The sequence below is a fragment of the Notolepis coatsorum genome, assembly GCF_963971535.1.
Source record: "Notolepis coatsorum genome assembly, chromosome: 1".
NCBI lineage: Eukaryota > Metazoa > Chordata > Actinopteri > Aulopiformes > Paralepididae > Notolepis > Notolepis coatsorum.
In genome coordinates, this window is record NC_140165.1 from 316,224,492 (window position 1) to 316,249,732 (window position 25,241).

The following is a 25,241-nucleotide window of genomic DNA, read 5'->3' on the forward strand; positions in this document are numbered from 1 at the left end:
CGACGCTTCCAGCGAACCTGTCTAGACTGCCGAAAGTGGCGCGCGCAGCCCAGCATACCACGGATGGCTGACCTACCTCCATGTCGCCTCCGACTCGGCGACAAGCCATTCCAATCAACAGGCATGGACTGTTTTGGCCCGCTGCACATAAAGAAAGGAAGAGGCACCGAGAAGCGGTGGGGTATTGTATTCAAATGCATGACCACCAGAGCGATACATATCGAGCTCCTTCCGACCATGAGCACAGACTCATTCCTTATGGCCTTCCGAAGATTCACATCACGGAAAGGAAAACCGTCTACATTATTGTCCGATCACGGGACAAACTTCAAAGGCGGAGAAAGAGAGCTGAGGGAGAGCTTCCAAGCTATGGGCCCAGAACTTAAGACCCACCTCGCTCCAGCCCAGATTGACTTCCAATTCAACCCCCCAAACGCACCCCACTTCGGTGGAACTTGGGAACGAGAAGTACGTTCTATCAAGACAGCCCTGTACGCAGTACTTGGGGCCCAGACTGTGGCGGAAGAAGTCCTAATGACAGTCCTCACGGAGATTAAGGGAGTATTGAACTCAAAGCCCCTCGGTTACGTCTCCAGTGATGTAGCAGATGTCGACCCAGTCACCCCCAACACCCTCCTGATGGGGCGGCTAGATCCCGCGTTACCCCAGACAATGTACCGGCCTGAAGAAGCGAACGGCCGACGAATGTGGAGGTACAGCCAAGTATTAGCCGACAAGTTTTGGAGCAGTTTCCTACTGCACTACCTACCGTCTCTACAGACCCGCCAGAAGTGGGTAAAAGAGAGAGACAATTTGACGGAAGGAACAGTCGTCATGATTATTGACCAGTCACTACCCAGAGCTATGTGGCCGGCTGGCCGCGTAAGCAAAGTGATCACCGGTGCCGATGGCAAGGTCCGAGCAGCTGAAGTACTCGTCCAGGGGCGCATTTACACCCGTCCTGTGGCGAGGCTCATAGAACTGCCCCGACTCCCAGACACAATCGATGATGACCATGACCCTATGACTTTGTGAGTTGACTGACCCTTACAGCGAACCCTTGAGTGGTAGACAGTGCGGTTAATCTGTCTCTGCTTAACTAATTGGGTTGGGACCAATTAGGGGGCGGCTGTTCTGAAGGATCAGATTAAACCGAATATATATATTTATTTATATATATATATTTAATTGTATTTGTATATCCCCTGATATCCCTTGTATATTCCTTGTACAATATGCATTGAATATCCCTTCTAGTCTACTGAACATCCCATAATAGTCTCCATTCTACCATTGGACGAGACCTTGGTGCCAGGTCGCCATACCCCTCAGACCAGGTTCAATCGTACCGCTCAACATGTATGGACAAGTCCTAGTTCCGCGTAGGAATATGTCTACCGCACCACTAATGGTACTATTTGTTCATAGTGCGTATATATACTGCGCTATTAAAGTAGAGTTTTCTTTTAGTCCAGTTCCTTACCCTCCAACAGAGTGACAGACGCAAAAGCCTCCCCGCGAACCACGTGTGGGCAGTAAGGCCAATTCGGCCCAGTATCGGCATTGAGACATCGTGTATATTAATATTTGAATAGTCATATTTGGCACTATATCGTCGAGTTGGACGTATTCTATTAAGCTAATAATAGTCTATTCATATGTAGTGCCTCGTGCGGTAAGAGTTCTATAGTAATCAGCACCCCCATCGTTTCGGGCATCAGCTGGACGCTTATCCAGGGTGGTTGACCCCACGTGAAGCTGCACCCGAGGAGCTCCAGGCCAAAGAGCGAGTGGACCTGTATATTGGATTATTCTACCGACGACGGCTAGCCTTCCCCGGCTTGGATTATGCTTTGAGTACTTTGATTATTCTATGGATAAAAGCCAACACTGCGGTGTGTTGGAAATACCCCCCCCCGGAGAGGACGACAGGTGAGAAGACGCTCTACACGACGAGGTCGCCTCACGTCTCTCCATCGTGGACCGGAGGACGCCGGCCACGGAGAGTCCAACTGCTTTCATCTGTGGATCGAGGATCGCTGGGCACCGGGTCGCACGACTGTGGGCTCTCCCAGGATACCCTCGGCCAGACGGGATACAGCCAGACTCTACACCCCCCCCTCCAGCTGTCCTACAAGCAGTCGGAACCTTCCCCTAGTGTATCCAGCTATATAATCATTCAAGTATCATTGCTATTGTTCCCTAAATATTCCAGGTTGTATATTTGCTTCCTGCGCAATCAGAGATTGGACATTCGATATTGATCTACCTACGAATACTCATTTGCCATAAAAGTGCATACTATTTCAAATCATAAATGTAATTAAGTGATCGTTGTACATACCTTTTGCTATGTATTATTATTAAACGCAGACTTTCGACTTGGTACATTTGTGTTGGATCCGTTTCATCAGGTGGGAGTGTTTATCATAATTATTTATACCTAGTACTGGGTGGCCAGAGTCTAAAGTACAAGAGGTAGTGGTAGTAAGTATCATATCTAACAATACAGTCAGGGAATTGTACCCCTCAGTTACAGAGTCCATTCTCTTCGGTTCAAATAACAAACTCAGCAAGACCGACGGCTTCTCAGTTACAGTGGGTGACAATATTGTCACAAGGAAAGATGAAATTACCTACCTGGGTTCCATCCTAGAGGCTAATCTCTCCTGTGACAAAATGGCATCCAATGTAATAAAAAAAGTCAACCAACGAACTCGATTCTTGTACCGGATCTCCTCTCTGGTAAACAAGAACACCCTGAAGACTCTGGCAGGAGCACTCATTCAGGGGTACTACGACTATGCTTGCACCTCATGGTACCAAAGCACCTCAAAGGCGCTAAAAACAAAATTACAAACATCTCAAAACAAACTGGTCAGACTACTGCTTGACCTTACTCCTAGAACCCACCTCACCCCTGCCCACTTTGACAACCTAGGATGGCTTAGAGTAGACGACAGAGTACAACAACTTGCAATGGGCCTGGTCTACAAGATACACTACACGACCAAGGTACCCATGTACATGTCAAAATACTTCCCAAAGGTCAGTGAATACCACGATCACAACACCAGAGGGAGCTCCACAAATCATGTTAAACCCAGATTCGGCTCAAATAAGGGACTAAACACGTTTCGCAATTATGCCACATCAATGTGGAACGCCCTACCCAAAGCTGTAAAGGAATGTGGATCACTACCCACTTTCAAAACCTCTCTCAAGGGACACCTACGGGAGACTGCAATTCAACACTGGCCCCTGTAAATATCCTAACCCAACCCCCTCCAATGTACAGTCATTTACCTAGTATGGTTTTGTCAATAGTTCAATGTACAATTTTGTTTGTTTGTACAGTGTCTCCTCCCCCCCCCCCTCAATGTACAGTATTACTTGTTTATACAGTGTGCCCCCCGCCCCCCCCCCCCCCCCCAACCACCTCCAATGTAAATTACCCAGTATGGTTGTCAATATCCCAATGTACCCAACCCCCCCCACACAACCTCCTCCAATGTACAGTTTCTACGTCAAATGTATATACTCCCTTTTCTTGACTCCTTCTGTATCACAAACAGTACTGTATTTGCAAATCTGGTATGTCATAAATGTATAGATGTAGCAGTACTGACTATCTGTATGTCATGTATGTCATATATGTCCTGATGAATTGAAAATGGGGGACCCTGATGTAAACAAGACGAAAGTCTTTCTCTGGTCTGCATCCCCTTAACAATTGTGTGTATTGAGCTGTACTGTATTGTACCCATTCTACAATCTGTTAATAAAGTTTTCAATCAATCAATCAATCAACACGTATATATACGTGGTTGGCCACGAAACGGTTAAGGTCCCTGAGTTTGCTCTGAACAGGGTAAATCAGCATTTTGCTACTTGAAACTTGAAACTATGGAGCCCCTCTAGCTCATGGAATGAACTCCAACATTCCTTAAAGCTTGAGGTTCTCCCTTCTGTTGCAGAGTTTAAAACCTTGATCTCCAACCTTTGTCAATCAATCAATTGTTATCCTTACATGTCTTTTTTCTTCTCTCTGTACGTATACTCGACGCGACTGTAAATGAGGGGAAACCTCCGTTGCCTTTCGAGTTTAAATAAAGGTTTGAAATAAAATGATTAGCTGTGGTAACTCACCCCGCCCCCTACCCCGGGTGCCCCTCCCCCTGGCCCCCCTCCCTCGGCCCCGAGTGGGGGGGGCTGGTGTCCCCGAGCTCTCGTCGGAGTCCATGGCGAAGTCACCCGACTCGTCTGGTGCGTCCGTGTCGCCCCTCTCTAGACGGTGGGTTTTGGCTCTGTCCATGGCCTGGGAGGAACAGCACACGTTAAGGAGAAGCCAAAGTGGGTAACGCGATACTTTAACCCTTTCACTACCACACTATAGAAGGTTAACCCTTTCACTACCACCACCCTTTCACTTTCACTACTAGTGTGGTAGTGAAAGGGTTTAGTGTGGTAGTGAAAGGGTTAACCTGCTGTAGTGTGGTAGTGAAAGGGTTAAGCTTCTGTAGTGTGGTAGATAAAGGGTTAACCTTCTGTAGTGTGGTAGTGAAAGGGTTAACCTTCTGTAGTGTGGTAGAGAAAGGGTTAGCCTTCTGTAGTGTGGTAGAGAAAGGGTTAACCTTCTGTAGTGTGGTAGTGAAAGGTTAACCGTCTGTAGTGTGGTAGTGAAAGGGTTAACCTTCTGTTGTGTGGTAGTGAAAGGGTTAACCTGCTGTAGTGTGGTAGTGAAAGGGTTAACCTGCTGTAGTGCGGTAGTGAAAGGTTAACCTTCTGTAGTGTGGTAGAGAAAGGGTAACCGTCTGTAGTGAAAGGTTAACCGTCTGTAGTGTGGTAGTGAAAGGGTTAACCTTCTGTAGTGTGGTAGTGAAATGTTAACCTCCTGTAGTGTGGTAGAGAAAGGGTTAACCTTCTGTAGTGTGGTAGTGAAAGGTTAACCTTCTGTAGTGTGGTAGTGAAAGGGTTAACCGTATGTGGTTGTGGTAGTGCAAGGGTTAACCTTAACCTTCTCTAGTGTGGTAGTGAAAGGTTCATCTTCTGTAGTGTGGTAGTGAAAGGTTAACTTTCTGTAGTGTGGTAGTGAAAGGGTTAACCTTCTGTAGTGTGGTAGTGAAAGGTTAACCTTCTGTAGTGTGGTAGTGAAAGGTTAACCTTCTGTAGTGTGGTAGTGAAAGGGTTAACCTTCTGTAGTGCGGTAGTGAAAGGTTAATCTTCTGTAGTGTGGTAGTGAAAGGTTAACCTTCTGTAGTGTGGTAGTGAAAGGGTTAACCTTATGTAGTGTGGTAGTGAAAGGTTATATTTCGTATTGCATCGCGTCCCGCTCTGAGCCTTACGAGATACTCCTATCTCCTGTGATACCTAATGTATCTCCCACGAACAAAAACACATGCACCCCACCTGTATGGGGCCCCGCCCCTTATGGTGGTACCGCCCATATAACCATGACCCTGGTCATGAAACACCCTTCCTCTATTTTCGTCCCAGCGTATTGGATGCGTGCACCATACGAGCTAGCGGAATGAAAAGATTAAGGAAGATTAATAATGTTGGAAGCTTACCGGAGGTTGCTGGCCCCTGGCATCTTCGACGCATGTTTTCGGCGACACGACGGGCCTGTGATGTTCCTCGTTTGATGACTGCACATCGAGGTTCAGCTGTACAAGGCTGGCTGTCGGGCCAGCTTGTACTCAGGTAGGCCCTGTGTCTTCAGGCATGGGTATTAGTGTTACTAATGCTGGTTTGTGTTGTTAACACAACCTTGTTGTGTGTTGGCGCCAGGGGCAAGATGGTTTGGTGAACGTTCTCTGCAGGGAATGGTTTCCAAGCTGTCTTGGGCGTGCTGCTAAAACATCTAAAGCTATGCTAACATGCTATCGCTACTGCCGCATGCTATCACTACTGCTAATTGCTATGCTGTTTTAATGTCTCCGCCGTGAGATGTTGTCACTCTCCCGCCTCTTGCCCGGTTCATCAATGAAGGTCAGTCGGTAGCTGTTGTGGGGTTTTGAGTTCTATTTACCTTTTTCGGGTAAATGGGTTGACAACGGGGTAGGTCGTGGCTAGGTTCTAGCCAGGTATTACCTTGTGTTCCGGCGGGGTTTGTTGAACGGTGTTCCCATCTGGGTTGGCGTCGGGTAGTGGGGCTATGGGTCCAGCCGACATGGTAAACATGTTGCGTGTCTGTGCACAGGCAATTGTTGTCTTGGGTTCCACATTGCCTGGCGTTAGGCTGCAGTAGTATAAGGGCAGGGCCGCTTGGGAGAAATGTGAGGCCCTGTGCGTTTTTAGACGCGAGGCCCCCCATCTCCTGGGGCGGCCCTGTGTAGGGGGCTATTGTTTCATTTTGTCACTCTGCTATGAGAAGGTCTGTCTTGCTACAGCTTTCTCTCCTCTCAAACCATTCATACTGACGGTCAATCGGTATACTGGGGGAGTAGTGCGGGGGGGGGGGCTTTGTTTACCTTTTTTGGTAAATGGGCTAAACTAGGGCTGGTGTTCTGTTGTGAATATTTTGAATGAAGACGGGTCTGGTCCGTCTCCCCTTAAACTTTGTGTGTATGGGTTTGCTCATTCTACAATTTTTGTGGTTTAGCTCTTTTATTCATTTAACCTTTTCATGGTCCACACCACAGTGGAGGGTGCTGTTTGCAATCACCACTGGTGCTCCATGTTAACGTCAGTCCTTTGTTTTTGATATATTGAAACAATGCCCCGCCCGGCCGACACCATGGGTCGGCCTGGCGAGTGGCTGGTGGGCTGTTAAGGCTTGTACCGCCACGGTATGGAATTGGCAACGATTAGAACTGTGTTCGAATTGGTGTTTTTTCTATTAAAGAAATGGTGTCTGGTGGAGGGGCCTTGAGGGCCGGCCGACGTCGACACATCGCGCAAGGTTGTTGACGTTATTAGCTTTGACCCAGCCGCAAGCTATAACCGCTCAGGGTTCCCCTCTCCGCAGGGGATTTTGGTCTTCTGCTGGAGCGCGGGCGGTATTGTCCTAGGCCCTACACCGCCTCACACCGCGCAGCCAGAAGAAGAGAGAGCACGGCCTCGTCAGCGGCGATGACGGGGCCCTCGACAGGCGGCCATGTTTCCCCCGCCAGTGGTGCCCTGGTTGGAGAATCGACAGGGTATCGCGAGGCCGACAGTCTTGGCGGCCGAGGGATCGGCCATTTTGGGTGATTTCGGTGTTGGTAAACCACTCCGTCGTCATTTTGCCGCGAGCAGCCCGCTCCCCGCTCAGTCCGCTTTCTGTTACCCTCAGAAGCGGGGCTCTGGGTGTGTTCCTTTGGCTGCGGGCCGCGAACCTTCTTGAAGCGTATGCGGCCCCATTCTTCGCTTCTCATGGAGACAGGGGCTGACACCCAGTTGATGGCTGAGCCTGGGTCTGTCCGTGAGAATGTTGTGCTGTCAAGCGGCTCCCACACCTTGAACTGTGTTGGTTGAGCCTGGTGTTACGTCTGTCAACTTAAGTGTTGTCAGCAGGGGGGCTCGAAACCTTTTGAGGCACACAGTGCGGGCTTCCCCGGCCTCGCCTTCGCCAGGCCAGGTATCATGTTGGTGCTCCCACTCCTGGAATATTGGCAAGTGGTCGCAGCTCACATGGTTTGGGGTGGTAGTGATATCACTGCAGGGCTACGGTGTGTAGGAACCCATGGGGGCCTTACACCTTGCATGTCCGGCTGCAGAACAACTCCTTCAGCATGTTCTGGAGGGGTGTTCAGTGGGGGGGCTTTTTTGATCGGAAGCCCCCCGTATCAGACAGGCCCTTTTCTGTCGGGGTTCCCCCTTGGGTGCGATTGCCTCGTGGGTGGTGTCAGGGTCAGGTGTTCCGACACGGAACGCGCTCCTCGCACGATTCCAGGGTTGTCTTCGCACAGCGGGGGGGACCGGGCCAACTATCTACAGTTCCTGGCGGACCTGCGCCACGTGACGGCGGGTGCGTTGGGAGTGTCGTCACATATGACTACGGCAGTACCATATGTCGAGGTAGATGGAGAGAATGGTGAGGCGGGGACTTGTGTTTACACAACCCCACCCGTTTTCAGGTTTGGTACAGACCCTGTTGTCGGGGTCTCCAGCAGGGACAGCTCTGGTCGACGAGATCCAATCTCTGTGGACGAAGCAAGCCATCGTCGTGGCGTTCTCCTCCCGGTGTTCTCTGCCCGAGAACTGCCCGGAGGGAGGGAGGGGTGTAAGACCCAGGCTGGACCTGTCCCATGGGAAGGTTCAGCATTTTTTGGATCGTCTCCTACCTGTTGAACACTGTCAGGTGGGGGTCTGGTTCTCCTCCATAGACCTGTAGGATGCGTATGCGCATCCCCGATCTTCCATCCTAGGGCTTACCTACGCTTCCTTTGCAGGGTTAGCGTATGAGTACCAGAGGCTGCCGTTCGGTTTTCTCTGGCTCCCCGCATCTTCACCAAGTGCGTGGAGGCCGCACTGGGGCCTCTGCGTCATCCGGGGTTACGGAGTGTTCTGCCCTGATGACGTTCTGGTCCTTCGCGGTCAAGGTGGATCGTCAGGTCTCGTACCAGGCAGGTCTCTACCAGCCTGGGGTTGCTGTAGACTGGATGTAGAGTATTCCTCTTCCCAGTCAACGGTTGGAGGGCTATGGGCATCCATCTCAGAGCGTGTTGTCAACACGCTCGGGAGGTTCCGTCCTAGGACGGTTACGGCGCTGTCTCACGTCGCGTTTTCACCGACGCCTCCCTCGCTGGTGATGCGTCGGGCCAACGCAGTAGGGGGCAGCTGGCAAACCATGCTGCCCGGTCTGCGCTACGTTCAATGTGTTGGTGTTGAAAGCGGTCCTTCTGGTCCACAAATGGTGTTGATCAGGACGGACGATACGACGTCAGTGTCGTGTATCGACAGACAGGGAGGAGTACGCTCCCCCTGTCTGCACCAGGCGGCGGGCGGCTGGCTATGGGCGTCCTCCATCTGCGCGGCCTAAGGGCTCCCCACATCCCCGGCAGGGAGAATGTGGGTGCGGGTGTACTGTCGCGGGGCGGCCCTCATCCTGACGGGTGAGGATTGCGTCTGGACATGGCCAGGCAGGTCTGGGACCGATGCCGTGCCGCCAGGGATTCTTCCCCATACATCTGTTAGGTCAGTTGTTGGGACGGGTACGTTGAGGGGCGCAGGTTCTTGATCCTGATGGTGTTACCATCTGGAATGCGCATGCTCCCTCCACTGTCGCGCTTACGCGGGCAGATGACGTATGTTCCAAGTGTGGTGTAAGGCGGGGGGCCAGGACTCAGTCTCCTGCCCCCTGGTTGCTGTCCTTAGTTACCTCCAGTCTCTCCTTGATAGACTGTCGGCTTCGACGGTGAGGGTATATGCAGCAGCTATATCCTCCTATCATGAGGGGTTTGAGGGGATGTCTTGTTCAGCCACCCTCTTGTGAAGCGTTTCCTGCTTGGCGCTCGACGCGTTAAGCCGGTGCAACGCTCCTTGGCTCCGACTTGGGATCTTCAATTGGTCCTCGGTCGGTTGTCCTTGGCCCCGTTTGAGCCGCTCGAGCGGGCGCCGTTGGGACAGCTGTCCTTCAGGACCGCGTTCCTTCTGGCTGTCACTTCCGCTAAACGCGTAGGTGAGCTCTGTGCTCTCTCGGTACATCCAGAGTGCCTGTCTTTTCGGACCGATTGCGGTGTCACTCTGCGACCTAATCCTGCTTTCGTGCCTAAGAATATCCGGAGTTCCTTCCGCTCCCGGGATATTGTGGTTCAGGCGTTTCGTCCTCCTCCTCACACTGGTGAGTTAGATGCGGGCCTTCACCTGTCATGTCCAGTCCGTGCTTGGGGATTTACCTCAGCCGTACTCAGGATTTCAGGGTTACCGACCAGCTTTTTGTCTGTTACGGTGGGGCTCGTGCTGGTAAGGCACTGTCGGAGCAGCGCCTGTCCCATTGGTTGTGCGAGGGTGTTACCCTCTGCTACACGCTGGCTGGGCAGGATCCCCCTGGGGGCGTCAGGGCGCACTCCACTCGTGGGGTGGCTGCCTCTGCCGCTCTCCTGGGTGGGGCCTCGGTGGAGGCCATCTGTGCTGCAGCTTCATGGTCCTCCCCGGGCTCCTTTGTAAGGTTTTTCCTCATGGACATGACCGGGGGTTCTGTCTCCCAGGCGGTTCTGGGGTCTGTGGCCTTTCCTGCTTCCCGTCCTTTGGTCGGGTAGCAGGAGTGTATGGGTATGGGCCGCAGTGTGTTGAGTCACACGTGGTTCCGCCTGTACGGTGTGTTCAAGGGGTTCTGGCTCCCTCTTGTTCGCATTCAGGTGGAGTTGACTGCGCCCCCCCTTCGTTAGGAAGGATGGGGTGACAGGGCTCCCCGCACCCCTTGATGTGGGCTTACGGGTCCTCAGGGGGTACATCTGTCGGGTCTCGCGCCCGCTCTTCCCCATTATCTCGTAAGGCTCAGAGCGGGACGCGATGCAATACGAAATATAACGATAGGTTATGTAGATAACCTAGTTATATTAGTATTGGCTAAGCGTCCCGCTCTGCGCGCCCTGAGTTCCCTCTTGAGGGATCTTTTCCTGGGACGGGTTTTGGCGAGGAAGGGTGTTTCATGACCAGGGTCATGGTTATATGGGCGGTACCACCATAAGGGGCGGGGCCCCATACAGGTGGGGTGCATGTGTTTTTGTTCGTGGGAGATACATTAGGTATCACAGGAGATAGGAGTATCTCGTAAGGCTCAGAGCGGGACGCTTAGCCAATACTAATATAACTAGGTTATCTACATAACCTATCGTTAACCTTCTGTAGTGTGGTAGTGAAAGGGTTAACCTTCTGTGGTTGTGGTAGTGAAAGGGTTAACCTTAACCTTCTCTAGTGTGGTAGTGAAAGGTTAATCTTCTGTAGTGTGGTAGTGAAAGGTTAACTTTCTGTAGTGTGGTAGTGAAAGGGTTAACCTTCTGTAGTGTGGTAGTGAAAGGTTAACCTTCTGTAGTGTGGTAGTGAAAGGGTTAACCTTCTGTAGTGCGGTAGTGAAAGGTTAATCTTCTGTAGTGTGGTAGTGAAAGGTTAACCTTCTGTAGTGTGGTAGTGAAAGGGTTAACCTTCTGTAGTGTGGTAGTGAAAGGTTAACCTTCTGTAGTGTGGTAGTGAAAGGGTTAACCTTCTGTAGTGTGGTAGTGAAAGGTTAACCTTCTGTAGTGTGGTAGTGAAAGGGTTAACCTTCTGTAGTGTGGTAGTGAAAGGGTTAACCTTTGTCGTGGAAATATATTATCATACCATTGTGGTATTGTATGAGAGGGCGCTGTCATCAGATATCAACGTAGTGTGTGCGTTTCTCTTTAAGAGAAGCACACATTAGCCAGTCAAAACAATATGGTTATGATCTATGTTGATCCTTGCTATAAGGCCATAAGTGACATTGTTATGGGATCCGCTCTGTTTTCCTTGTAAAGCAGCCATAATAGTCATTTCAGCCAATCGCCAGGGTGATGTTCCAGTTCCTTCCACGTCATATGTATATATTAATTTTGTATTAACGGTCTTGCCGGACGAGAGATCGTCCTCACTTGGTGATCGGACATTTGTTTACATGGTCTGATCTTCAACTGTGCATTCCTTATCAATTGATCTATGTGAGGAATTAAATCTATTTTCTATTTCCTTATTTCAACTTTTGGACTCAGAACAAGTTATTGCTCATTATTATATTATTAATCTCCCATAACAGATGGCGACGAGGATGGGATCTCCCATAACATCTTCTATAGTGTGGTAGAGAAAGGTTAACCTTCTGTAGTGTGGTAGAGAAAGGGTTAACCTTCTGTAGTGTGGTAGAGAAAGGGTTAACCTTCTGTAGCGTGGTAGAGAAAGGGTTAACCTTCTGTAGTGTGGTAGTGAAAGGTTAACCGTCTGTAGTGTGGTAGTGAAAGGTTAGCCTTCTGTAGTGAAAGTGTTAAAGTGAGTCATTGCTGCATTTGTGTGTGTGTGTGTTTAATACCAACCTCTTTGATCTCCTCCTCTTCTTGGACTGTGTTCCTTCTCGAGTCTCTGAACAGCTTCACCTGAACAGCACACGGGCATCCATGTTAGTCTTTCACCCATATAAGGTAAGATGAGATATTCCTTTATAGATCCCCTTTGGGTAAATTCGGGCGCCATACGCAGCATGGGGGAGGGGCTACAGGTACAGGCATGATACTAGTAGACGACATAAATATAGGCAATAAAACTATAGTAAATAAAGATACAAATCTATAGGGCTGTAACGAATAGTTCGAAGCTTCATCCATAACGTTGACATTCAAATTCGAAATCAACATTAGAATTTTATGTGTCTATTATTCATTCTGTTTAAACCAATGGGGGTTTTTCTTCACAGTTGCAGAAAAAGATTAGGCTACACTAATATTATAAAGAAAGTTGATTAAAAACAAAAAAATGTAATCAGATTAATCACTTTATTCAAATTGAAGATTTAGTTTGAGGATATTTAAAAAAATATATATATTATTACGTCATAAAATATGATGACAGACATTCGAAGCTTCATTCGAATACTTCAATAGAAGCTTCGAATGTAAAAAAATAAAAATGACATTCGGTACAGCCCTACAAATATACCCCATCAGTCATATTATACGTTACAATAAATATGGTCAATAACACTTAGAATCTGAATATATACTATGAGTAAGTAAAGTATACGGTATACATACATATTAGGTACCCTAACTGGCATGATATACGTCATACGTACATCTGACAAGTCCTCTACCTCATCTCTGCACCTCTCCTCCACCTCCTCTACCTCTTCCTCCTCCATCTCCTCTACCTCATCCTCTCTTCTCCACTCCACTCCTCTCCACCCTCCTCTCCTACCTCTGCGTCTATGTCGTGCTCATTGATCACTCCTCTGGCCTGCAGGTGGCGCTGTGTCTTCTCCAGCTGGAAGTTGATCAGTTCCTCGATGGCGTCCTTCTCGTCCTTGTCTATGAACTCCTGAAGGGCCTTCCCCATGCCCTGCTCCGTCAGCAGGGAGAGCTGGACCTTCTGAGAACGCAGACCAACACACACACGGCATCAGAAACACCTCGCCTTCCGCCAAATGGTTTGTTTATTTTTTTCTTTGCTTCTTCAGACTACAGAGAGTGGCCCGTTCAGCAGAACGCACAATTGGAGGTGGGCTTCCCACTCTCCAGGACATTTACAACAAGCGTTGCAGGGGAAAGGCTAAGAGAATAATCAAAGACTCTAGTCACCCAAACAACTGCCTCTTTGAACTGCTGCGGTCAGGCAAGCGCTACCGGAGTCTCATGGCCGGTACAGAGAGACTCAGAAGGAGCTTCTATCCCCAGGCAAGCGCTACCGGAGTCTCATGGCCGGTACAGAGAGACTCAGAAGGAGCTTCTATCCCCAGGCAAGCGCTACCGGAGTCTCATGGCCGGCACAGAGAGACTCAGAAGGAACTTCTATCCCCAGGCAAGCGCTACCGGAGTCTCATGGTCGGCACAGAGAGACTCAGAAGGAGCTTCTATCCCCAGGCAAGCGCTACCGGAGTCTCATGGCCGGTACAGAGAGACTCAGAAGGAGCTTCTATCCCCAGGCAAGCGCTACCGGAGTCTCATGGTCGGCACAGAGAGACTCAGAAGGAGCTTCTATCCCCCAGGCCATCAGGATGGTCAACGACAATGACACTATGTAACAAACCACCAACTACACTCACAGCACACACATCCACACGCACACACACTCACTTTAAATAAACACTCACTGTAGTAGCACCCACTTTACTCACTTTAACACACTTTATATTGATTGGTAAAGAGATTTGCACTACAATTCATACCTCATTGCACCTTACCTAAGTTGTACCTCATCCCATTTCTGCATTGTACTGTATACTGTAACTCACTGTTACTATTTTTTTTACTCTGTATTGTATATTATACATATGTATATTGACTGAACACTTTTTGCCTCCGTACTTTTGACTTCCTATTTTATACTTTTTATCTATTTTTATCTAGCACACTCTCCCAGGAGCTCATAGCAGAAAAAAGCATTTCATAGAAAAGTATTGTGTATTTTTTTAATGACAACTAATAAGGAAACTTGAAACTCATTTCAGATAGTGTTTTTATTCGACACAAACTTGCATTTTTCCGCGATCCGATTGGCCACTGACGTTTCTGGTCATGTGACATCTGCGCCAATCGCGTGACGCCTGTTTCTGCGCCTATTTCCGCCTCTAACAGCCTGCAAACTACCTAACGCCTAGTTTATCACTGGTTAAGCTTAGGCGACTCTTTCGAAGTTGGTTAAGGTTAGAGTTTGGAATCAGGGCTGGTGTTCTATCGCCCTGCTCTAAGACAAACTCTAACCTTAACCAAAGAGTGCCTAAGCTTAACCAATGATAGAAACAGGCGTCACACGATTGGCGCAGATGTCACATGACCAGAAACGTCAGTGGCCAATCAGATCGCGGAAAAATGCAAGTTTGTTGGTAAAAGACTACACGCTCCCGGGTTCGACTCCCGGACCCGGCGACCTCTGCCGAATGTCTTCCCCCATCTATCTCCCATACTCCTCTCTCTACCGGACTGCCCGGTAGCAAAAACCAATAAAATATCTACCAAAAACATAATAAAATTGGCATTCGAATTCTAAATCAACATTCGAATTTCTTATTAAAAAAAATTAAATGTAATTTTTATTTCTTTTCTATTCATTCTGTTTAAACCAATGGGGTTTTTCTTCACAGTTGCAGATAAAGATTAGGCTACACTAATATTATAGTATTAAAAACTGATGAGTTATATTCATTAAAGAAAGTTGATTTAATTGATTTAGTTGGGCTGGGGCTTCTCCCCGGGCTGGGTCTGGAAAGTTGATTTAATAAAAATAAAAAAATACTCATTTAATCAGATTAATCACTTTATTCAAATTGAGGATTTAGTTTGAGGATATTTAGTGCTCAGTTCTTATTCATTCCTCAGATCAGATTTCTTTTGTTTGGCTGACGAACCCTGACGAAGTTCGAATCCCAAAAACAGGCTTCGGGGAGACAGCCTTAGCCTCCACTGCACATCGACTTATACAACAAACCATAAAGTGTGACTTCAGTGTCCTCCATGTTAAAATCCATCGTTGTTGTTGTTTATTCGCGCATGCGGGTCAGTTCAGGAGCGTGGGACCAGTTCACACTGCAATCCCATCTTGGCCACATAGTGAAAAATAACGTGAACAGCCAAACAAAAGAAATCTGATCTGAGGAATGAATAAGAACTGAGCACTAAAGCCTGCAGTGTGAACATAGTCCAAGATAGAATTCTTAGACCTTTTCATACATTTTTATTAGGGTCTATTTAACATTTTTACTCTGTCTATTCTATTTTAGTATTACCGTCTATTTCAAAACTGTCTATTTTATATGTGTATATCAGTGATCATCAAACAAGGCCTATTGGGATGTTAGATCCTAATATGAAAAAAAACAATGTGATTTAATGTTCTATGCCTCATCTTGACTGTCTATTTTGCTGCCGTCTACTGTATGCTGGATTTATACTTATTTTACGTCTGCACTTCACGCATTGCTCTTGCCCATGTCGTTTCTGCTGCTGTGAAGCACTTTTGAGTTGCAGGAGGCAATACAAATAAAGATTATTATTATTATTACTACACATGAAAAGCTTAAACTTGGCCAATGAGCTCAGTTTTCTCTCTCACCCGGTTCAGTCCGCCCCTGAGCCAGTGATGAGGGGGGGGGATCTAGAAATGAGGCCACGCCCCCCGCAGTGAGTTCATCTCACTGCTTATTGGACGTCCACTTTGTTTCCTTGCTGTACCACAAGCCGTGGGAACTCTCCTGGCTGTTCCAGGAACACCCCCCCCCCCCCCCCCCCCCCCGGACTGCTCAGGGTCAGTCTACTCTCCTGGCTGTTCCAGGGAGAGGCCTAGAACCCAGCCCCCCCGCGGACTGCTCAGGGTCAGTCTACTCTCCTGGCTGTTCCAGGGAGAGGCCTAGAACCCCATGCACCCCCCCCCCCCCCCCCCCCTCCCGCGGACTGCTCAGGGTCAGTCTGCCCCGGTACCGACCAGGGAGCGCAAAGTGTTTTCCTTGAAATATGACTTGATGGAATGCTTTGTTTTCAAATTGTCCCCTCCGCTGCGCAGTGAGCTAGCAATGAGAGATGAGAGAGTGTGTGTGTGTGTGTGTGTGTGTGCGAGAGAAAGGCAGCTTTGTGCAACAATGTGGAGAGAGAGAGACACACATATATAGAGAGAGATCGACAGAGAGAGATACAAATACAGAGACAGGCAGAGAGAGAGACAGACAGGGAGAGAGAGAGATACATAGACAGGCAGAGAGAGAGAGAGAGAGAGACAGAGACAGAGAGACAGACAGGCAGAGAGAAACAGAGAGAGAGAGAGAGAGAGAGAGAGAGAGAGAGAGAGAGAGAGAGAGAGAGAGAGAGAGAGACAGAGAGAGAGACAGAGAGAGAGACAGAGAGAGAGAGAGACAGAGAGAGAGACAGAGAGAGAGACATATAGTAGAGTTTGACCAGATTTGGGGAGAGGAGGAGGGTAAAATGTATTAGTTTAAAACTCTGGTTACGTTGTACTGACACGACTCCTGACATGCAAAGCTCGACACATACGGTACATACAGATATTGGCCTGTTGCTGTGTATCTCGTGGAAAGATCTATGAGGATTCGGCCATTTTTAGCTCTGGCTGTTATAGTACATCAAAAAGACAAAAGTTTAGATATGACATTCGGAAATAGATTTGGCCGTTCGGAAAGTGGCGTCGTTGTCCAGCAGGGGGCACTCTGTCCTCTGGACTTGTCAGTAACAATGCCCCTGTTACCGTGATAGGGACGAGTGCCGTCCTTCGGATGAGACGCTAAACCGAGGTCCTGACTGAATCTCGGTCGTTGAAGAACCCAGGACGCCTATCGCAAAGAGTATAGGGGGTTCCCCGACATTCCAAATTCCCAATCAGGTCTCTGACATCAAGGCCACCTTAATCATCCCTTCCCCTTAATTGGCTGACATCAATCCCTGTCTCCTGAGCCGTTCAGCCATTGTGTAGTGTGATGTGTGCCTGGTGCCAGTGTATGGTAGTCACTGAACCTGCGTAGCCCAAGGTTGGGTGCTACACAGTGGTGGTGAAGGAGGCCATTTCCATCCTACATTGTGGGGAGCGCTTTGAGTGTCTAGAAAAGCACTATATAAATGTAATGGTCATTCATTCATTCATCATGTATCATTGTAAATGAGAGCTTGCTCTCAATGATCCATTGAGATTAAATAAAGATTGAATTTAATTAATATACACACACACAGGCCATGTGAGCGGATCGGAGCGTGAGCGGCGCGGGGCGCGGAGCGGGCGGTTTTGACGTGAGCGAGGAGTGGGTTTTAAAATGGGTCGGCGCGACGTCTGGAGCGAGAGTTCTCCTCCGCTCCAATCCACTCCAGGTCGCTCACAGTGGTTTAACACTGTTGATGTAATATACATGCAGTACAATGCCAAAGCAACAGATGGCGATGTACAAACATGAAGGCCATTTTCAACCAATGAGAAGGGTGAACCTGTGATATCCGGTTCAGGCTTTGTCACTGTAGAGACGCCCACACTCACTCCTGTTAGAAAACGTATCGACGCCATTGTTGTTGACGTTAGCTTACATGCTAACGTTAATGGCAGCGACCATAGCATTGTGGCTCGGCTAGCCTATCATCGCTTAATAGAGCTAGTGGATGGATAAACAACGTTATTTACAGGGTATCTGCAGGTTTAGCCCAGTCAGATTTAATGCTTTTTAAGACTTTTTAATGCCACTCAGAATTAAATTTAATACCAATTTCACAATAACAAAATGACAAATCATGCAACGACACCAATTAGTTTAAGTTTAGGGACACATTGGTCCAAAGATGTTTATTAAAACATAACTTGGAAACTTAAAAATCTTGAACTTAAAGGAGTAACTGGATTGGATGAATTTCAACAAAGGGGTGACCAAACATAAATAGCAAATATAGCTATACAAAATATACCAGGGGCCAAGCAGCAAGTGCAACAGCCACTGTCAGAACACATAACTATTACCACCCTCCCCAGGGTATCAAAAAAGTCAACCAACAAACAAGATTCTTGTGCCGGATCTCCTCTCTGGTAAACAAGAATACCCTGAAGACTCTAACAGGAGCACTCATTCAAGGGTACTACGACTATGCTTGCACCTCATGGTACCAAAGCACCTCAAAGGCCTTAAAAACAAGATTACAAACATCACAAAACAAACTGGTCAGACTACTGCTTAACCTCACTCCTAAAACCCACTTTACCCCTGCCCACATTCAAAACCGCTCTTAAAGAGTAAAATGTCCAAACCCCCCCCCCCCCCCCCTCCTAATGTACAGTCTCCTCCCCATCATATGTATATATTTTCTGTTAGGATCTCTGGGTAACAGTACTGTATATTTGCATATCGTATATGTCACAATTGTAACACTACAGTACTATATACCTGTATGTCATGTATGTCCCTATGCCATAAATGTCATGATGTCATGTATGTTGAGTATGTCATAAATGTCATGTCACTATGAATTGAAAATGGGGGACCCTGATGTAAACAAGACACACGTCTTTCTCTGGTCTGCATCCCCTTAACAATTGTGTGTATTGAGCCGTACTGTATTGTACCCATTCTGCAATCTGTTAAATAAAGTTTTCATTCATTCATCCAGTTGTTTTGTTTTTGTGGTTTGGTTGAATGAATGAATTCTTTGTTTAACAGATTGCAGAATGGGTACAATACAGTACGGCTCAATACACACAATTGTTAAGGGGATGCAGACCAGAGAAAGACGTTTGTCTTGTTTACACCAGGGTCCCCCATTTTCAATTCATAGTGACATTTATGACATACTCAACATACATGACATTTATGGCATAGGGACATACAGGTATATATAGTACTGTACTGTTACATTTGTGACATATACGATATGCAAATATACAGTACTGTTACCCATAGATCCTAACATACATGGGAGGATACTGTACGTCATTAGGAGGGGGTGGGTGGGAGGAAAAAATACATAGTGGGTGAAGCTCTCATCGAACATAAACACAAACGTGTCCTTGTTTACATCCGTGAATAGATTATTTTCAAGTTAAGACCTCAGCTTCAAGCTTTGGCGTGGAGCCAAATGTTATCCGGACTTCTGTTGGTGCAAATGTTATAGTCCTACCTGATGGCGCAGCTGGTGTGGAGGAAATAGTAGTTTGCAGAGGTAACATGCTTAGCGCTCAGCATGTGCGACGCGACTGCTATTTTTTTTTGTTGCAGCGGGGCTCGTAATGGTCTTTGACTGGGACCAACCATCGCGCAAACAGTGGATTGTCGAGCCAGTTCTCGTTAAATTGGCACTTTCCCATATTAACGAGTGCAAATGCTAAACTAAACTAAACTAAACGTAATGTTAGCGTTATCGCTTCGCCTTGCTAACGTTAGCTAGACTCCGTTGCTGAAATGGTTCCCCGGCCCAACACAACTCCTTGTTGGTTCCGCCCCATTCCGGTCTGCGTGATTCTACAACACGGTCAATGAAAAGTCAAACTTTATTTCCCGTTAATTGTTTTCCCCCAGATTTCATAATAAAACATAAGATGACATTGCATTTTATCTTTCCTTTCTATGGCATTTTTAAGACCTCTGAAAATGGATTTAAGACATTTTAAGACAAACTAAGGCCTTAATTATTGATAAACAAATTTAAGACCTTTTAAGACTTTTTAAGGATCCGCGGACACCCTGTATTTAACATTGCAGAATGGGTACAATTACAATGCGGCTCAATACAAACAATTGTTAAGGGGCCCAGGGGGTGTAGACTGTTGTAGTTTGAGCTGATTTACACCATGCTCCAAAAAAAAAAAAAAATCTGCCGAGCGATCTGGCGCGGGGCTCGATTCAAGGTGAGCGGCGAGCGAGCGGAGAGCGACTTGGGGGCGGGGTCAACATGATCGATTAGCGGAGCGGACCAAGCTTTAAAGAGCAAAGAGCGGATTTCTCGGCCGCGCCGATCCGCTCACGTGGCCTGCACACACACTAGGGCTGACCCCTATTAGTCGAATAATCGATCGAAAGTAGCCATAGTCGACTGCCAACCTCTTAGTCGAATGCAAACAAATTTATTATACTTTTCTTTTTATCATTTTATTTTATTTTTTTAAAGAAAAGAGGCCTAGAAGCGTGGCTAACGCTAATGGCACACATACCAGAGGCTAACTGCCTACGAAAACAGGCACAGAGGCACTGAAAGAGGATTTCACCCGTCTAATGAACACACTAGACTAGACAAATATCAAGATGTATCCATCAGTGGACCAATTGCATGCTTTTGCAGAGGACAAGAAGCCTTCAGTCGACTCCTTGAGACGTTAAGCACCTTTTTTTTTCATAGTCGACTAAAATTTGAAGGAAAAAAAAAGTATACAGTAATATATATATATATTTTTTTATCATTCCATTTGGGCTGTGGGGGGTGCTTAATGTCTGAAGGAGTCGACTGAAGGCTTCTTGTCCTCTGCAAAAGCATGCAATTGGTCCACTGATGGATACATCTTGATATTTGTCTAGTCTAGTGTGCTCATTAGACGGGCAAAATCCTAATTTCGGCCAATCAAAGTCGACTATCCAAATCCTTAGTCGGGGACAGCCCTAACACACACACACACTTACAGTTTTAACTTGTACTAAATGCGAGTGTCTCATCATGCCACAGCAATAAGGGCTCACAATGAAACTTTGTCTGAGGGAAGCAGCGATTGTGATTGGAGGATAAAGAAAAAGAGGGTGGGGCTTGAGATAGTTTGTGTTGGTTCTGGGTAGGGAAGGGGACGCCCGGGGGGGGGGGGGGGATGAATGTTTTTCAGCACGTACCTCCTCTGCCACCTGGAAGTACTGCTTGACCAGGTCCTCCACTCTCAGGCCCTCGGCAGCGCTGCCTTTAAACACCTGGCCGTAGTCAATGTTGGCCTCGTCTAAACGCCAAAAGGTCAACACAAGCATCATGTCAATTAGGGCTGGGGGCGATTCTTGCTCAAATGTGAATCACGATTTTTCTCTCTAAGAATTGAGATCACGATTCACTCACACGATTCTTATTTTTTCAATAAAATCATTTATTGCACTCTCTTTTTTTTTATCCACTTTTTCTCCCATTTTCTATATTTTCTCCCATCCCAATTTCGTATCATCCAATTCAACCCTCCCCTGTCACGAACGCGGTTTCCTGCCTCCCACAAGCCGGCTGCAATGTGGACTAAGTCATACATAGCACGAGTCCCCTACGGTACTTGAGGTAACAGCAGTCGCATCTTTTCACCTGCGCAGCTCGATCTCTCAGTGGCGAGGAGTAACGCGTGGGAGGCTCACGCTGCCCCCGACACTTCCTGATTCTACTGCGCAGGCGCACCAACCGACCTGTAGGAGTCGCTGTCCACAACGCCCGATCCCCACCCATCAGTTTCCCTCCCCCTAATACGGCCAATGTGTATTAGTATGAACGACCAGCTAAACTGAAAGCAATGTGGAGCGCTGGGCTCGAACAGGCGAGCCCAGCGTCTCTGCATTCGTGGCGAGCGCCTTGCCCACTACGCCACGTAGCCACCCTTATTGCACTCTTTCTTAAACAGACAACATAACATAATATCAAAGTGCTTGACTTAAACTTAAACATAACATATATGAAAGTGCGTGACTTAAACTTAAAAGTCTCTTGTAACATACAAAATAACTCAAGTCAGAATCGTCATCATTTAAAAAAGTATAGTAAAAAGTTAAAAAATAAAAGTAAAAAAGTAATATTAAAAAAAACTAAATTATAAAAAAATAATCTTCATAATTTAGAAATGAGATTGCATAGGTCTATGAATCGAGATCGCGATATTTTTTTCGATTAATTGCCCAGCCCTAATGTCAATCGGCGTAAAAATTTGCAAAGAAAAACAATGCCGATTTATTTTGCACATATCCCAAAACGTCTAGAGACAGATTAAGCCAATACTGGTGTGTTGATTACAGCTCAATGAAATGGTGTAGAATAGATGGAAGAATAGTCAATACTGGTGTGTTGATTACAGCTCAATGAAATGGTGTAGAATAGATGGAAGAATAGTCAATACTGGTGTGTTGATTACAGCTCAATGAAATGGTGTAGAATAGATGGAAGAATAGTCAATACTGGTGTGTTGATTACAGCTCAATGAAATGGTGTAGAATAGATGGAAGAATAGTCAATACTGGTGTGTTGATTACAGCTCAATGAAATGGTGTAGAATAGATGGAAGAATAGTCATTTGCAATAGGGGTTGTTGTTGTTGTTGCCATTAGGCCCCTTTTTCACCGCAGCCACTCTGACATCACGGGCCCAGAGGGTGAGCGCAGGTGTGGTTAACCCTTTCACTGCCACACTGCCAAACGGTTAACCCTTTCACTGCGACAATACACAGAAGGTTAACCCTTTCACTGACACCCTACAGAGGGTTAACCCTTTACTATCACACTACCGACGGTAACCGTCGGTAGTGTGATAGTAAAGGGTTAACCTGCTGTAGTGTGGCAGTGAAAGGGTTAATAATAACACGAGGATTCTGTTCCATTTAGGAGTCAGACAACGGGGACAATACCACACCTGCGAGGAACTGAACCATAATTAATTACATAGTTATTAATAGGGCTGTCTTAAATGCTTCGAAGCTTCGAACGTTCGATTCGATGGCACAAGCTTCGAACATTAAAAAAAAAATCAAAGTTAAAAGAAAATAAAAAAAATATATAATTTTTTTTTAAATTTTTGATTTTTTTTACTTCGATTTGTGTGTGTGTGTAGGTGTGTGTGTGTGTGTGTGTGTGTGTGAACTACCCATCCCAGTTAGGACAGCCGAATCCCGTCCAATCTTTCGCCGTCGACTAAAGACTCACTTCTTCAACCATTATCTGAAATGATAAAAAAAAAAAAAAAAAAAATCTAACCGTGACTAACCTTACTGTCATGCACTTGTCCTAATAAACTAACCTACACTGTAACACGCAACACTTTGATGAACATTGTTACTCAGCTGATAGAGTTGTACCCTTCTTGCTGTCTTGTCGTACAGAACTTGTAAGTCGCTTTGGATAAAAGCGTCAGCTAAATGACTAAATGTAAGTGTGTGTGTGTGTGTGTGTGTGTGTGTGTGTGTGTGTGTGTGTGTGTGTGTGTGTGTGTGTGTGTGTGTGTGTGTGTGTGTGTGTGTAGGTGTGTGTGTAGGTGTGTGTGTAGGTGTGTGTGTGTGTGTGTGTGTGTGCGCGCACCTTGTAGAATTCCACACATAAGAAAGAAAGATACTGGGATGAATAAACAAAATAGGAAATAAAATGTAGAAATGCATGCAATACATAAATAAATATGAATCTCCATATATGAAATATAACATTTAGATAAGGTGCTACTGAGATGTTTTGGTGAGTTCTTTGTTTTTTTGTGGAAGTTGCCCTTCTTAAAAATGCATGAACATTCACTGATAATTGGTCTGTAGTGGAGTCTACAAGGTCTACATTGCCGGACCATGTAGAATCCGGACCTTGTAGACTGACATAATTATGTGCATAGTTTAGTCTACACAGGCCATATTTCAAATAATCAAAATCTTACTTCATTCATCTTAAACATTCTTGATTTGGGGGATTGGTAGTTCCCATGAAATCTGAAGTTGTTCAAACGACAACAGCGATCCACCTTGAATTAAATCACACAGCCGAGTGAAACCTTGTTGGATGCGTCAGTCACGAAAGGGGGTACTTAATTAATTAATCCAACCCACTTTATTTATAGAGCACATTTAAAAACAACAACGTTTACGAAAGTGCTGTACAAGTCCCACAACATAAGATAAAAAAAAAAAAAAAAAAAAAAAAAAAAATGTTTTTGTATTTTTTCCCCCCGAAGCTTCGAATTAAAATCGAAGCTCGGCCCCGAAGCTTCGATTGCCAAAAAAAGCTTCGAAGGTCAGCCCTAGTTATTAATTACACCTGCGCACACACGGAGCGCTACAAAGGAGGTATTGCAATCGCTCCTGTCTGTCTGTGTGTCTGTGTGTGTATGCCTGTGTGTCTGTCCGTCTGTCTGTGTGTCTGTCTTGTGTGTCTGTCTGTCTGTCTGTCTGTCTGTGTGTATGCCTGTGTGTCTGTCTGTCTGTCTGTGTGTCTGTCTTGTGTGTCTGTCCATGTGTGTGTATGTGTGTCTGTCTGTGTGTGTCTGTCTGTGTGTGTCTGTCCATGTGTATGTGTGTGTCTGTCTGTGTGTCTGTCTGTGTGTGTCTGTCTGTGTGTCTGTCTGTGTGTGTGTATGTCTGTGTGTGTCTGACCGTGTGTCTGTCTGTGTGTATGTGTGTGTGTCCGTGTGTCTGTCTGTCTGTCTGTGTGTGTGTGTGTCTGTCCGTGTGTCTGTCCGTGTGTCTGTCCGTGTGTCTGTCTGTGTGTGTGTCTGTCCGTGTGTCTGTCTGTGTGTCTGTCTGTCTGTGTGTCTGTCTGTCCGTGTGTCTGTCTGTGTGTGTGTCTGTCCGTGTGTCTGTCCGTGTGTCTGTCCGTGTGTCTGTCCGTGTGTGTGTCTGTGTGTGTGTCTGTCCGTGTGTCTGTCTGTGTGTCTGTCTGTGTGTCTGTCTGTCTGTGTGTCTGTCTGTCCGTGTGTCTGTCTGTGTGTGTGTCTGTCCGTGTGTCTGTCCGTGTGTGTGTGCGTGTCCTAAATGGTTGCCATGCTTACAAAGGGCTTTACATTCGTAGGCACTAGGGGTGTAAAGGTACACGTATCCGTACCGAACAGTTTCAGTACCGGACCTTCGGTTCAGAACGGCTGTGTACCGAACGAATACAATGGTATGTTAACCACTAACGACCACACGTCCAGAACTTTTTTTTGCATGCAGAATTTTATTAAAAACTCCAAGTTCACCCCCCTTCCCAAAATATAATTTGCGCAAAGGGCCGGGTGTTCGTTCAACATAATAATAATAATTATTATTAATTTCAATATAGAATATTCGTCGACAGCCTTACAAGTACAATTAGTTACCGAGTGGAACATGGAAAGCCACATTTTCCCCCACTGTACCAAAAACCTGTACCGAACCGTGACTTCAAAACCGAGGTACGTACGGAACCGTGGTGTTTGTGTACCGCTACACCCCTAGTGGGCACGACAGGATGGTGG

At 46.7% G+C, this 25,241-nt stretch overlaps 1 protein-coding gene across 1 annotated transcript in view; it reads right to left on the reverse strand.

The window, feature by feature from the left end:
• The window catches only part of LOC311226326 (double-strand break repair protein MRE11-like), a gene marked incomplete at its 3' end in the record, with an annotated part of 67,695 nt that overhangs the window by 21,024 nt on the left and 21,430 nt on the right, over window positions 1-25,241 (reverse strand). Inside the window, exons 12-15 of the mRNA XM_084311748.1 lie at window positions 20,933-21,033; window positions 12,847-13,017; window positions 11,970-12,029; window positions 4,150-4,318 (exon numbers count right to left, since the gene is read on the reverse strand). Of these exons, the coding sequence (XP_084167874.1) occupies window positions 4,150-4,318; window positions 11,970-12,029; window positions 12,847-13,017; window positions 20,933-21,033 (501 nt within the window). The remainder of the gene's footprint in view (window positions 1-4,149; window positions 4,319-11,969; window positions 12,030-12,846; window positions 13,018-20,932; window positions 21,034-25,241) is intronic.